General features: G+C 30.3%; 2 protein-coding genes across 2 annotated transcripts; both read right to left on the bottom strand.

The window, feature by feature from the left end:
• Positions 1–4,553: 4,553 nt before the first annotated feature.
• LOC100813853 (germin-like protein) lies at positions 4,554–5,428 on the bottom strand. Its single transcript, NM_001358004.1, has one exon. It carries the CDS (start codon positions 5,376–5,378, stop codon positions 4,752–4,754), a length of 627 nt encoding a protein of 208 aa, NP_001344933.1. The 5' UTR covers positions 5,379–5,428; the 3' UTR covers positions 4,554–4,751.
• A 2,879-nt stretch (positions 5,429–8,307) lies between these two features.
• On the bottom strand, positions 8,308–9,238 carry GER8 (germin-like protein). The gene has a single exon (NM_001249465.3). The coding sequence runs from the start codon at positions 9,192–9,194 to the stop codon at positions 8,565–8,567; it is 630 nt and encodes a 209-aa protein (NP_001236394.3). The 5' UTR covers positions 9,195–9,238; the 3' UTR covers positions 8,308–8,564.
• Positions 9,239–13,303: the final 4,065 nt, after the last annotated feature.

Below are 13,303 nucleotides of genomic sequence, written 5' to 3'. Positions count from 1 at the left end.
AAGAAAGACAGAGAAATGGATATATATATATATATATATATATATATATATATATATTAATCTCGTTGACTTAATAATCATTTTAACATGGGTTGTTTCAACTTATTTCAAGTAAAAATGGAATTGAAAACTCCATCATATATGATTGAGACGATTCTTTTATGTGCTTTAAGATGTTTAATTACAAGTATTAATTACACCAATCATTTAGTTATATTTTTACTTTGAATAAGTTAGACAACTTCAACGCACTGGTTGAAAAATAGCATTTTACAACGACTTTCTCCAGCGGTTGTTGAATAATTGATGCAAAACATGATGTGGAGAAAAAATTTCAATTTAAAGTAACTTTGTTATATCGACTGCAATTTAACCGATACAGAAAACGACTACATCAAGTTCATTTTCACCTTAACTCGCGCCCTCAATGATCTCTCTCTCGCGAGTCTCACTCCACTACGCAACCTCATCCTCGCTATTGCTGGTCAACCTGTAATTTATTTATTTATACAGATAGAATGTAATGTATATATGTATGCACGTGAGAGTGAGAGTTCTTACACGCCAATGATCACTTAGGAAAATAAAAATGTCAATTAAAATTTTGAGTGTAGAGAATGTTCAAATTAATTTATATTCATTTATTTTATGTATTCCAATGCAAAACATGTAGGTTTTGAATGTCATACTTTGTAACCACACAAAACATGAATGAACTCTTAAATTAGTTTTTACTCCCTCCAATTTAAAACTATAATTCAAAACTGTAGATGTATAAGGTTAGTACACAGCTATTAAAAATATTAATTGATAAAATTTAGATTAAAATATCCGTATTTAATCATGTCGTTGGAATTATCATTATTAACCATAAAAATTTGGATAGTGAAAAGGCTAGAAATAATATTAAGTGGACATTCTCGTTGAAAAAAGGATAGTTATTGTTGTACATCTTGGATAACAAAAAATATTTAATGCAGTAATAATTGTAAACAAGATTATAATTGGAAAAAAAAATTGCAAATTTAGTTTTGGGTTTGTAAACATTTATAATTTTGGAACAAAACAAAAATGCTAAAAGATGTATAGTTTTGGAATAGAGAGAGTATACTCCTTAAGATTTCTATTATAAGAAAAAAAAGACATATTTTATACTTATTAAAAAATTAGATAATTTTATTAAATTATATCATTTTCAATTAAAAAAATAAACACTTTTTTTAAAAAGGCTTAAATATGTTGTAGCATATTTAATTTTTGTGTTTATTTTCTAATAAATTTTAGTTGTGTTAAATTTCTAAAAAAATAATACTTTTATTTTTTATTTTTAATATTTTATTTTATTCTCTAATAAATTAATGAATTTTCATTTATTTTTCAATAAATTAGTATTTTTATTATTATTATTTTGTGTCATCATTATCATTTTTTGGGTTTAGAGTTAGACGCAGGGGTTCTACTACTTAGTTCTCGTTGGCCCAATGGGTCAGATGCAAAAGATCCGTAACCTATGATATATGATCCAATGCCCATCTTACGCAAAAGCACTATTGATTGATAAGATAAAAACAATGTTTTTTCTTGCCTTATTAATTGAACCTCCCTTCTTGTATGCTGCAGTGTGCTTTCCTTTAAAATATAAACAGTGATTGCTTACACTTTCTAACACATTTTTTTACAATTGATTAAAATTTACAAAATTATAAGTTAAACTTGTTGAATAAACAGTGAAATCCACAAGTTTAATTTTTTTGTAATTTCTATCGGTAATTTTTAAGCGAGTAGATACAATGTGTTGTTAAATAATGGACTGAGTGGTATAATACAGGTTCGTTTTCGATAATACGAATTAGATCCATTGATTTGCCATTCTTGGTTTTGATATAAGATTAGGTTTTTGTGGAGCTTCTTTATATACATTGAGTAACTTCAATTTTTATCAGCTGCTAAAAGTGATCGATCTGTTGTGCAATGTGCAAATATTGACTGTGTGATTGGTGTGCTATGTAAGATGTGATCGTAAAAACGTCTACAGGTTATAAGTCAAAACCTTGACCTTCTCTACAGTACACGCTAGATCCAATTGTTACCAAAAGTCAATGCAAGTTCTTCTTGATCCTGTCAATTGATGGAAACAATTTTTTTTTCTTAAATACCAATTTGATCCTTATAAAACATTTTAATTTTAATCTTTCAAAGATTTTTATGTAAATTTTTTTAGAAAACTTATGTAGTAATGTAATATTATCAATTATTTTAAACTGTCTAACATTTAATATTATTATATATTAAAGATTTTTTTACCGAATTATATTTTAAAGACTCAAACTTAAAATTATTAGTTAAATTAGAACTATCTTAAATTTTGGTGGTTCTATTCTAATAATTTAAATTATGAATTTTCTATTAATTTATTTTACAGATGAAATAAGTAGTATTTCTTTATTAAGACTTGAGGTATTATATGTGCTAGATCCGAAGCCCCCAAAAAGTGGCTTAAAAAGGACTTCAGTGTTGGCAAAAAAAAAAAAATAGCAGGAAAGGATTGACTAAATCTGTCGGGATCCGAAGCACATTTGATTTCAGCAATGATTAAAATAGAGCTTTTTTATGAAGATAATTAAAATACAGCTAGTACTATTTATACCGATGTAAATGTTTCACTCCTGGACTTTATAATGTTTTTCTTAATCAAAGTATTTGTCTTGAGACTAATTAATCTTTCGAGAGGTAGTGAGATCTATTTATAAGATTAATAATTTTTTTATACACAAATTATAGATCGAACATATAATCACATATTTAAGTAATAAATAATTTATCAATCATATCACATCATATTAATAATTTTATATTTTTCTTTTTATCATAAAACTTTTCTATGAAAAAAAACATATACCATCTTTTTTTAAGAGAAACATATACTCTCTTTATGAAAAAGTACTTATTATTATTTTATATTTTAATTATTCTTTTATATTTAATATTCTAAATTCTGTAATTATTTTCCTTTGCAAATACAAATTAAATTTTCTTATACAATTTTCAATTAAAAGCAAAATTCTTATTTATATTATTGATCAAATATCAAATATTTGTAGATAATAGTATGCATAAATTGATTATATAATGAAATTGATGCTTCTAAGCAATTTATGTTTGTGTACTAAAATAAAGTATATTTTTAAGCTGATTTTTTATAACACATTTTTAAAATGATTTAATCTTACAGTTTATTATCTGTTGAAAAGTTACACCAATCCTCACCTTCTCCTTCTAAATTTTAAATTTTTTATTTGAATAAATTATGCATATTTTATACAGATTAAGATATTTTAACTTTTCTCAAATCGATTATGTATATTTATTTATGATTTTAAATATTCGGTGATTATCAAGCAACGTCATTTTTATTAGTGACTGAAATATTCAGTGACTACCTAGCGACTAAAACATTTGTCTGTCACTAATGGCTTAGCGACCTGAATTTCCATTTATTTCAATCGTTGCTAATTAAATCATTGTGCGATTTTCTACATTTAGCGGCTGATATTATCGGTCTCCAATGAACTTTTTTTGGTAATGTTGTTAACGTTTGTCATAATCACTTTAAAGGTTACCTATAAGATGATTTTTACTTAATTGATGATTGAAAACCTTTGTATTGATATGTATTAAAATTAAATTGTTACTATTATACTACCTTGCATGCATATTTTTTTTTATCTTCCTTACTTTTTTATTACATCGGGTAATTGTACTTACCCCTTTTTTCTGCTCTTCTTTTTTGTCATGCATTCTCCTTATAATGCATGTAAGCACTTGAGGAAATAAAGATGAATCAGAAAATAGAAGAAATAGAGTGTGTTTGATTTGTATTTTAAAAATATATTTTTAGTTTTCAAAAATTAAAAATAGAAAAAGTTGTTTGATGGATGAAAACAATTTGTCCTGCTCTACAACTTTTATGGCCATTACTTATTTTGCAACTCCGAAGTGTCAAAGTCCGAAATACATAATTCGTGTTCTCTCTGCATCCAAGCAGCTTCTCTCCCATGTCGTTATTTTGCTGCCATTGAAAAGCGAAAAGGGAAATAGCTCCCAATTGTTGTTTTTCTATTTTTTAAAACACTTGCTTTAGAAATACAGTTTTTAAAAATCAATGGACTTTAGGTGATAAATCGATTGATAAGTAAAGTAGAATTGTACTTTTAAAAAATCGTTATTTTAAAGCAAAAGAATGATAATAAACAAATCAAGCAGGCCCTTAAATTTTGAGTTCTTGGCTTTATTTGGCTTATTTGCAAATGTACTACACAAGACTCGTACATGTGATACTATGAGACATCATTCTTGAAATAATAATGATATTTGGGCATTCTTTTTAAATAAATAACTATGTGATACTCTTTTTTTGCACATCATTATTCTTATAAACCTATCACTTATCTCTTCTCTTCTCCCATCTCTTTAGGTGTTGATGAGTATTTGGGTACTTACCAAACATTTTCCTTCTTGAAAAATTTAAGTAACATAATTAAAGATATAAATAAGTAGATAAATACAACTATTATTACTCTATTTTCCAACATACTCCCTCAACATAAAGGTGTTTTTTTTAGTAGAACAATCTTTCTCCATTACGAAATCTTCAAACATGGAAGTGGAAAAGGCAAATGGCATACACAACATTATTGACTATATGATTAGAAATAAACATTAGGAAAAGATCAATTCATGAGCAATAGAAGCTAGCCTCTACCACCAAAACGAGCCTTAAGCTTCTTCACTTGAGCAACATCAAGGAAGGTAGTTTGTGCAACCAAGTCAGAAGGCAAGCTATTGCCAAACAACAGAAGGTCAAGTAGTTGTGCTCCAGGGTTTGCACTGCTGAAAGCAACAAAAGCAGTGGCTTTTCCCTTACCAGAATTCGCTTGAAAATGCAAAAGTCCTTGTGGGAAAACCATAACATCTCCAGGTTTAAGTGTCTTCTCATAAACAGCACCAGGTGTCAAAATACCAGCAGTGATTTGACCTTTCACCATTATTAGTATTTCACTAGCACCAGGATGTGAGTGCATTGGAACTGATCCACCTTTGGCTAAGTCTAACCGTGCTGCAGATATGCCAAGACCATTGACTCCTGGTAACTCAGTGACAAATGCTGGTGTTAATGCAGCATTGAAAGCGTTTGTGGTGTTTCCAGCTACAAAGCCAGACAACACAAAATCATTCACCGTGACTGTGTTAGGTGGCTTGCACTGGTAGCCTGAAGGGCTATCTGGACCTTTTAGGTTTGCTACACAAAAATCATTGACAGAAGCATGGGAAGTGGATGATAGAAGAGCCAAGAGGAAAAAAATGTAAATCATTTTCATCTTGGAATTGATGAACTTCGATGAATATGGATTTGGTGTGAAGGTATAATAATGTGGGATTGGCTAGTTATCTTATTTATAGGGCTATTTGGCATAAGTTGGAGAGTAAACTAAGAAATGGCCATGCAGTTACGTAGAATTCAAGTTCCACGAGGAAACAGCTAAAGTCAAAGCAAGTTTAATTTCATAATATATACTAGCACACCACTCTATTTCAACGAGACTTATCTATTATATTAATTTTACATTACTTCTTTTTTGGATAATAAATATTGTAAGATGAAGACAATTTTATTTCGCAATATAGTATCGTCCACTTTTTCTCTTGGCTCTTGTATAATTTTATATTAATGCAATTATGTAGTCTTAAGATATGTAAACTATTTAACTATTTATCCTTTTCAATTTATTCTCTTTTTATTTTTAATTTAAATTTTTAAGAAAATGATTAATAATTTAAATAATTTTATATCATGACAGTTTAATTTAAAATATAATTTATATATTTAAAAATATTTATTATATAAAAATAAATATTTATCTTACACTTGTTTTTATAATAATATATGAAATGCACGTGGAACGTGGAGTCCATTATTGTACCGTCTTGATCACGCACAGTCGCACTCAACTTGGAGTGACACCTCATCACTCTGAACTTATAATGAGTTCGTTTGAATTTTCGTTGCACAATAAATTTATGTAAGGTAAATTTTGCCTACGGGATCCAAATACCTTGCTTCATAACAAGCAAATAATTAGATTGGATAATTAATTGTTGAATAATATTTAAATTTAATCTTTAGCAGAAATGATTTACTTTACTTATCTATTGACACTAAATTTCAGATTAGTTAAAAAAAATTCTTAATGATTGGAGGATTAAAATAAAAAAAAAATGACAAGCAAATAAATTTTTCTTTAAAAAAAAGCAATTAATTACCAACTAAAATAAATAAATAGCAATCATTAATTAATTGGGCTTTTCCCTCTATCACACCCACCTTCACGTGCTGTGCCATAGTTGTGAACTTGTGATTTTGTATTCTTTTTTTTTTTTTGGTAAAACTAACAATGTTATGATTAAATAAATAAATGGAGGGTATGTTCTATAATGATTATTGAGGAAATTATATGTTTTTAAAAAACATAACATTTTGAGAAAGAAAATTTATTTTTATAATTATTTATAAATTATTAAGATGGGGAAAGGAAAAGAATAGACAGGAGAATAATATGAAGAAATAAAAAAAGTGACACCATTATTAGGTCATGTAGTGTTTATTTCTTGAGGCATTATGCTAGACCCGAAGCAGCCCACCTCAACAAGGCCCATTTTTCCTGTACAGTGTACACCGTGATTTTGGATTCAGGAAGGTTTCAGCTCCAGCCCCCCCAAATTTTACACACACTTTTCTATGTATTTTCACAATTTGTACAAAAAAATTCTGCATCTGAAAAATAAAAATACATAGACATATGTATATGCTCTGCTATGTAATTTCTTCAAACTAAAAAAGAAAAAAGAAAAAATTTATCCAGATTATGAAAAAAAAAAAAGGTATTCAAATGAAGAGTTTAGTGTGTGTACATCATGTGGCTTATTTTTTATTTTTTAAAACTCCACGCATGAGTTATCACTCCTTTGGAAAAGCTATGATGGGACTTGGGAGGGAAAATAAGAGAAAATTAAGCAGTACTAGTGAGTATATTTATATTTTAAATTTTAAAGAAACTAGTTATATTAAATATACAAAAACAAACCATTCGAAAGGACCAGCGTGTAGCCTAGCTTTTGGATAGAGTTCCAATTGCATGTGATGCCTTTATCTTCAGTCGCATTCCAAGCTTTGGTCCAATGAATGACAACCATTCTCACTTGTAAAAGGAGATAAACAATGACATTATTGTTACAAGTCGGAGAACCTGAGATTTTTAATCAAGCAAAACGATACTTTTTTCTCCGAACTTTATTTCAAGCTTTGCTTACGTCCCACAATTATATTTTATTTCATTTGTCATTTCTTATGTTGGAAATTTGGCTTGTTTGATAAGAGTTTTAAAAAAATGCATCACATGCTAGTTGTAGTTGTGCACTTCTATCCACATAAACATGTTAACAAATTTCATTTGAGAGATGTTGATGAATAATCAAGATAAGTTTAATAAATTTTAAAAAGAAGATTAAGATTAGTATTTAAACATTTTACAATTCCACGTTAAGATATATTGAAATATCCTAATTCTATTTTTGTTGTTTCCTTGCTTCCCTGTTTTACTTTAATTTCCTTAGATTGTTTGATCATGTTATTTAGTTTTCTTACATAATTTTATTATAGTCTTTAAACATTAGAGATCGATTCAGATTTTGTGAATACAAATAAGTGTACGAAATTGTTTATCTTAATTTAACTTAAGAGTCTATTTTAGATCTATCCTCATGTCAGATTTGTCTACACTTTAGATATCTTTTCCTAGACATGAGAAAGTGTTGTTATTGGGCTATCTTCATTTGTCCACGCTCCATGTGTCCCTTCCTAGCGTGAAGGAATATGTTGCAACATCACATCAACTAGAGGTATACAATGTAACCTTTATAAGACTCATGCAATTCTCACCCGAGCCGGTTTTGTACAATGAATTAGGTCTCAAATTTAAATTCTAAAAAATATAATAGAAACAATAAAAAAAATTATTTTATATAAATAATACTACATTGGCAAACAAAATAAAACAACATATTTCGAGACGTGTGGACAACTGTAATAATTAAAACATGCGTGATAGTAAAGGACAAATAGCATCCTTAGCCCGACATGTATCAACCAGGGAAAATGTGGATAAGACTCTCAGGCAACATTGGCAAACAACCCTTCTTAAGATAGCAATACTCAAATCTCAACACATTTTTAGTTTTGGAACAGAGAAATGGAAAACAAAAATCAAGCACGAGAGTTTATTAAATTACTTCACATTAACACGAGCAATTCAATGACCATGAGACCTGGACAAGTCTAATGAATTTATTTTTTTATACGTAAGAATCAAACATAAATATTAAAGGATTTAAAACTAGTCACTCACGTAGCTCAGTCAATTGAGCTGGACAAGTTTAGCGAATTGAAAGCACAAAAGTAATGAATTGAGCAAAATAATAAGCAATTATTAATTAACCATAAGGCTAGCCTAGCCACTACCCCCAAGAACACCCTTAAGCTTCTTCACTAGGTCAGGATCAAGGAAAGTGGTCTGTGTCACCAAAGGAGTGGAGAAGTTGCTGGCAAACAGTGCAAAGTCAAGGATTTGGAGGCCAGGGTTTGCACTGCTGAAAACAGGAAAAGCAAGGGCCTTTCTCTTACCAACAGCAATTTGGAAGTGCAACAGCCCTTGTGGGAAAACCATGAGCTCTCCCTTTTTCAGCACCTTCTGATAAACTATGTTACCTGAAGATATGAATCCAGCAAGGATGTGACCTTGAAGCACAATGAGTAGTTCATTGGCACCTGGATGAGTGTGGAGTGGGATAACACCACTAGGACCAAGGTCCAACCTTGCTGCAGATAGTTCAAGGCCATTGAGACCTGGGAATTGAGCAACAAAAGCTGGGGTCACAGCAGCATTGATTATGTTTGTGACATTTGCAGCTTCAGCTAAGCCAGTGTACACAAAGTCATCTGAAGTGACATTAGCAGGTGGCTTGCAGGGGTAGCCTGCAGGGGTGTCTGCACCTTTGAGGTCTGCCACACAGAAGTCTTGGACAGTGGCATGGGAAGTGGATGAGAGAAGGAAAAGGAGGAACACAATGTGGAGAAACATCTTGTGTTGGTGGTGTGAAAAATGGGAATGTGGGAATGAATGGTAGGCTACTCTACACAATGGTGTTATATATATTGAGGTTTGTTGCAAGTTGGAGGCCTCTGAGATAATGCCCATGCAGCTAATAATGACAAAGGCAAAATGAGAGCCAGAGTAACACTTTATGGATTCTATAGAACATTCCGGCTGATAAGGTCCCCCCACTGTGGGATCAGACAGAGACAGAAAATGAAAAGTTGTTTTCATAATTAAACCATTATTGACACTTTGGTCTCATATAATGATAATTATAAGATAGGAAATTTCCTCAAGAGGTTATCTAGTGGCCACTACTTACTTGTTACTACAAAAGCTTTTCAAAGTGAAAAATTTAGTTCTAAATGATATACTTAAAAACATCATTTTTTTTAATTTATTCACATGTCATTTTTAACTCCTTTAGATCTAGGGTAGAAACTAAAAAGGATTAAAATGATGTGTAAAAATTAAAATGATTAATTTCTCAAAATAATAATATTTACTTAAGGTCTTTCGATATATATTTTTCCTTATAAAAGAACTACCTACTCACCTATTTAAAAGAACAAAATTATCTACTAATTATTTAGGTCGGGTAAAGATAAAGTTGAAGTAATTAATATCAATCAATCTACATCATGTAGTTATAACAGCCACAAGTGTCATATCAAGCAGTTAATTATCAAAAGGTTCAGAGACGAAGCAATTATTGTTGGGTTGGAGTCGGGGAGCACCCAGTTAATAAAGGACTAACAAAAGAGTAGTAGTTATATGAGTTACTTTTACGTATTTTTCATTAAGCTATTTACTAATTAATATAAAACTAATAATCCACATTTAATTTTCTAATAATCATTTTTCCTAATTTTGGAGAATTGAATGGTATTTTGAGACAGCTAACGCAAGACTATAGCAGAAGGAGCAGAAAATGAAACTTATTAGAATGTGGTCCAAAGTCATGTGGGAAGGATAGGAAGCCCATGAACACGGACATTTGACAGCTAAAAGCTTTGCTGTTCTTTCAATAGGAACCATGTAAATGTGTGGAAAAGAGAAAAGTTCTTCTTGCTAAGATTTCTTATCACCATCATTTGGCCGGTATAGAAGACCTTATGGCGTAATGAAGGGAACAAAAATAGTCTGCATTACCAGTTTGTCCTTTGTAATGTTAGCTTTTGGCATGGACTTAAGGTTTTAACATTCCAATTAATTATAGAGCAGCATTGGAAAATATTGGAATAGCAGAGAATTTTGTTAATACTCTTTATGACACCTTCTTTTTAATATTTTTTTATTATTGGATAGAATTTATTAAAAAAATATAAATTTTAGTAGATCTCCCTGTTTTTCCTACTTTAAGAGTGGGACTCACCAAAATTTATAATTTCTAATAGATTATAGTCAATAATAGAAAGTATCAAAAAAAGGATTGTTGGCACTCGTCCTAGAATAATATTAAGGGAATAATTAAGTGATCTTATAATTATATATGGTTGAGGTTTTAAAGGTATCATATAAACAACAAAGAACTAGCAGTTAATTAGTTTTTATTTTCAACTGATATTAAGGCCGAAAAATTGTTATTAACTTATGTCACATTTTTATATGAAGGGTAACTTGAAGACAAGGTAGAAGTTAACAAAACACTGCAAGATTAAGATCTTCTTCTGATACATAGAATGAAGAATCTCAGATGTTTACTGAAGTTTCATTTTCACTATTCACTCTAATCTGCCACTTTGAACGAGATTTTTTCCCTTGATTCCTTTGAACTTTTATTGGACAACGACTTGGCCATAAATCTAACAATGCAAAATGAATGATGGATGATCATCTTCCTCACACTGAAGCGTATAGTATTTATCCGTCTTCCCAATAGATTCCGCTGTTACACTGTTTTTAACAGTTTTCCTTGATGTCCCTCTAATTCTTATCAAAAGGGTAAACCAAAGAGGAAAGAAATAGTGTGGTATTTCACTGAAACCCAAATATGGACGATGAAAAAGTACAAAAGCTCTGGTGAAAATTGGAAGACAGAGAAACCGCAAACAAGTTACCATTGATACATTGTTCTTTGCTTAAAAAATTAGGAACAGAAATGTTGACTTTCTATGGAAACCAAAACTATACAACAACAACAACGCCTTATCCCACTAGGTGGGGTCGGCTACATGGATCAACTTCCGCCATAATGTTCTGTCAAGTACCATACTTCTATCCAAATCATTAAGTTCGAGATATGGAAATCAAAACTATATGGACAGAAAAATAATTCTACTAAATGACTATCGAATGATTAGTCCTTTTTTGTCAGCTGCTTCTACAACCGTAATGTTTGTGGAAGCAAACGCTGGTTTGAGTTTGGACTTTTGAATGTCATCCCACAAAAATAGCTAGCTGATATATAGGAAGGTCCCTGTCAGGATTCTAATTAGATGCCCTAATTGGTTTTCGAGCCAAAAGTGGATGGTATTACATGAGTTACAAAACAAAAAATTGCATCAAATTTAGAATACAGAAATTGAGACAATCGATTTTGTGAATCATATAGAATTATTTCAGTTTAACTAATAGTTTTTTTTAATAAAAAAAAATAGAATAACACAAGATGTGCCAACAAGAACACCAGTACATGATACATGCCAGCCTCGACGGTAGTACCATGACTAGTTGTCTTAGGTTTGAACCCAAAGAAAAGAATGCTTCTGAATTAAATATCGCGAGTGAGAATTATGCACCCATAATAATCCCATGGGTCTGGAGCAAAATTATCTTCGTTGCATGATGTATGTAATCTGTAATAAAAAATAAAAATTTGTTTATACACTCCTTGAATTGTATATACTTTGGATGGAAAGAAAGATAAAAGAAAGAAAGAAAAAAGGACCCAGTAATATAGACAAAAAATATATATATTTTTTTTTAAAAGTATACCCTCGCTTATATTTGTTCATGCATATTGAATTATAGGACCAATATATGAACATTCTCATTTTATCTGCATTTATTGTTTTATTCTTGTTATGCCCCATTTGTGTTTTACAATCAATCATACTTTCTTTAATTGTCATTTCCTAGTTGAGCTTGTAATTATGATATTTGAGATTGAACACCGTGCATGATAGGTCAATCACCCAACATGGTATGTCACCAAAACATGAATTACACTTGGATATATAAGTCCATGTTAGTACATTGTTAACCAAAGTTATGCTTGCACAAGTCAAACACATTCCTTAGTCCGGTGACACAATCACTAGGGCTAGGCTATTAACAGAAAACAATTGTTATATTAAGAAGTATAGTTGATAGGTATTCGGTTAGGACAAGAATTCCATAATCATTCTCATCAAATAGTTATCCGGCCTTAGGTTACCCATAATCTACCCCCACAAACATGTGATTAAATCGAGATAGAGCAAATTGAATTGATTAAGGGTAAAGGGGGGAGGTTTAGGCCACTTAAATCCTGATTAAGGAAGAATTATGTACCTAGATGGTAATCCAAGCACGAAAGCCTACAATCTAAGGCCCACAAAAACTTATATAAATAAAAAGGAACCCCCAAATAATGACTACTATTCATTTGATGTGTATTTTATTGTTTTAATTATTATTTATAGTCAAACTCGAGCAATTGAAATACCTTTTGCAGATATTCTTCTTCTTTGTCATCTTATTTGGTACATGAAGAAGACAAAGTTAAAAGGTAGGATCCCTCGACAAGAGGAATCCCAATAGTATTTGACTATTATTTAGTAAGAACAAGAAGTCTAAAATTCAATGATCATTAACAAATATCTATAAGTTTGATAATAACAAATTAAATCTCTTATAATATGATTTATTCCGCTAAAAAAATTAGCAAACTAATAATTAACATTTGTTGATAAAAAATCTCCTAAACCAAGAGAAATATGATCTATCCATTATCAAAAAACATATATCTATGGTAAATGACACTCTACTCATATGAAGGGTTCATTACATGTAAACCTAATTTTAATGTCTACTTTAATTATCTTTGACTTCTTCTAAGTGATTGACTTCAACGTTCGAGTACTTTTACATATATTACCACCCACACCACA

Source organism: Glycine max, chromosome 7, assembly GCF_000004515.6.
Source record: "Glycine max cultivar Williams 82 chromosome 7, Glycine_max_v4.0, whole genome shotgun sequence".
Classification (NCBI taxonomy): Eukaryota; Viridiplantae; Streptophyta; class Magnoliopsida; order Fabales; family Fabaceae; genus Glycine; species Glycine max.
Note: the sequence above shows the minus strand (reverse complement) of the source record. Positions and strands in the feature narration are given on the sequence as shown.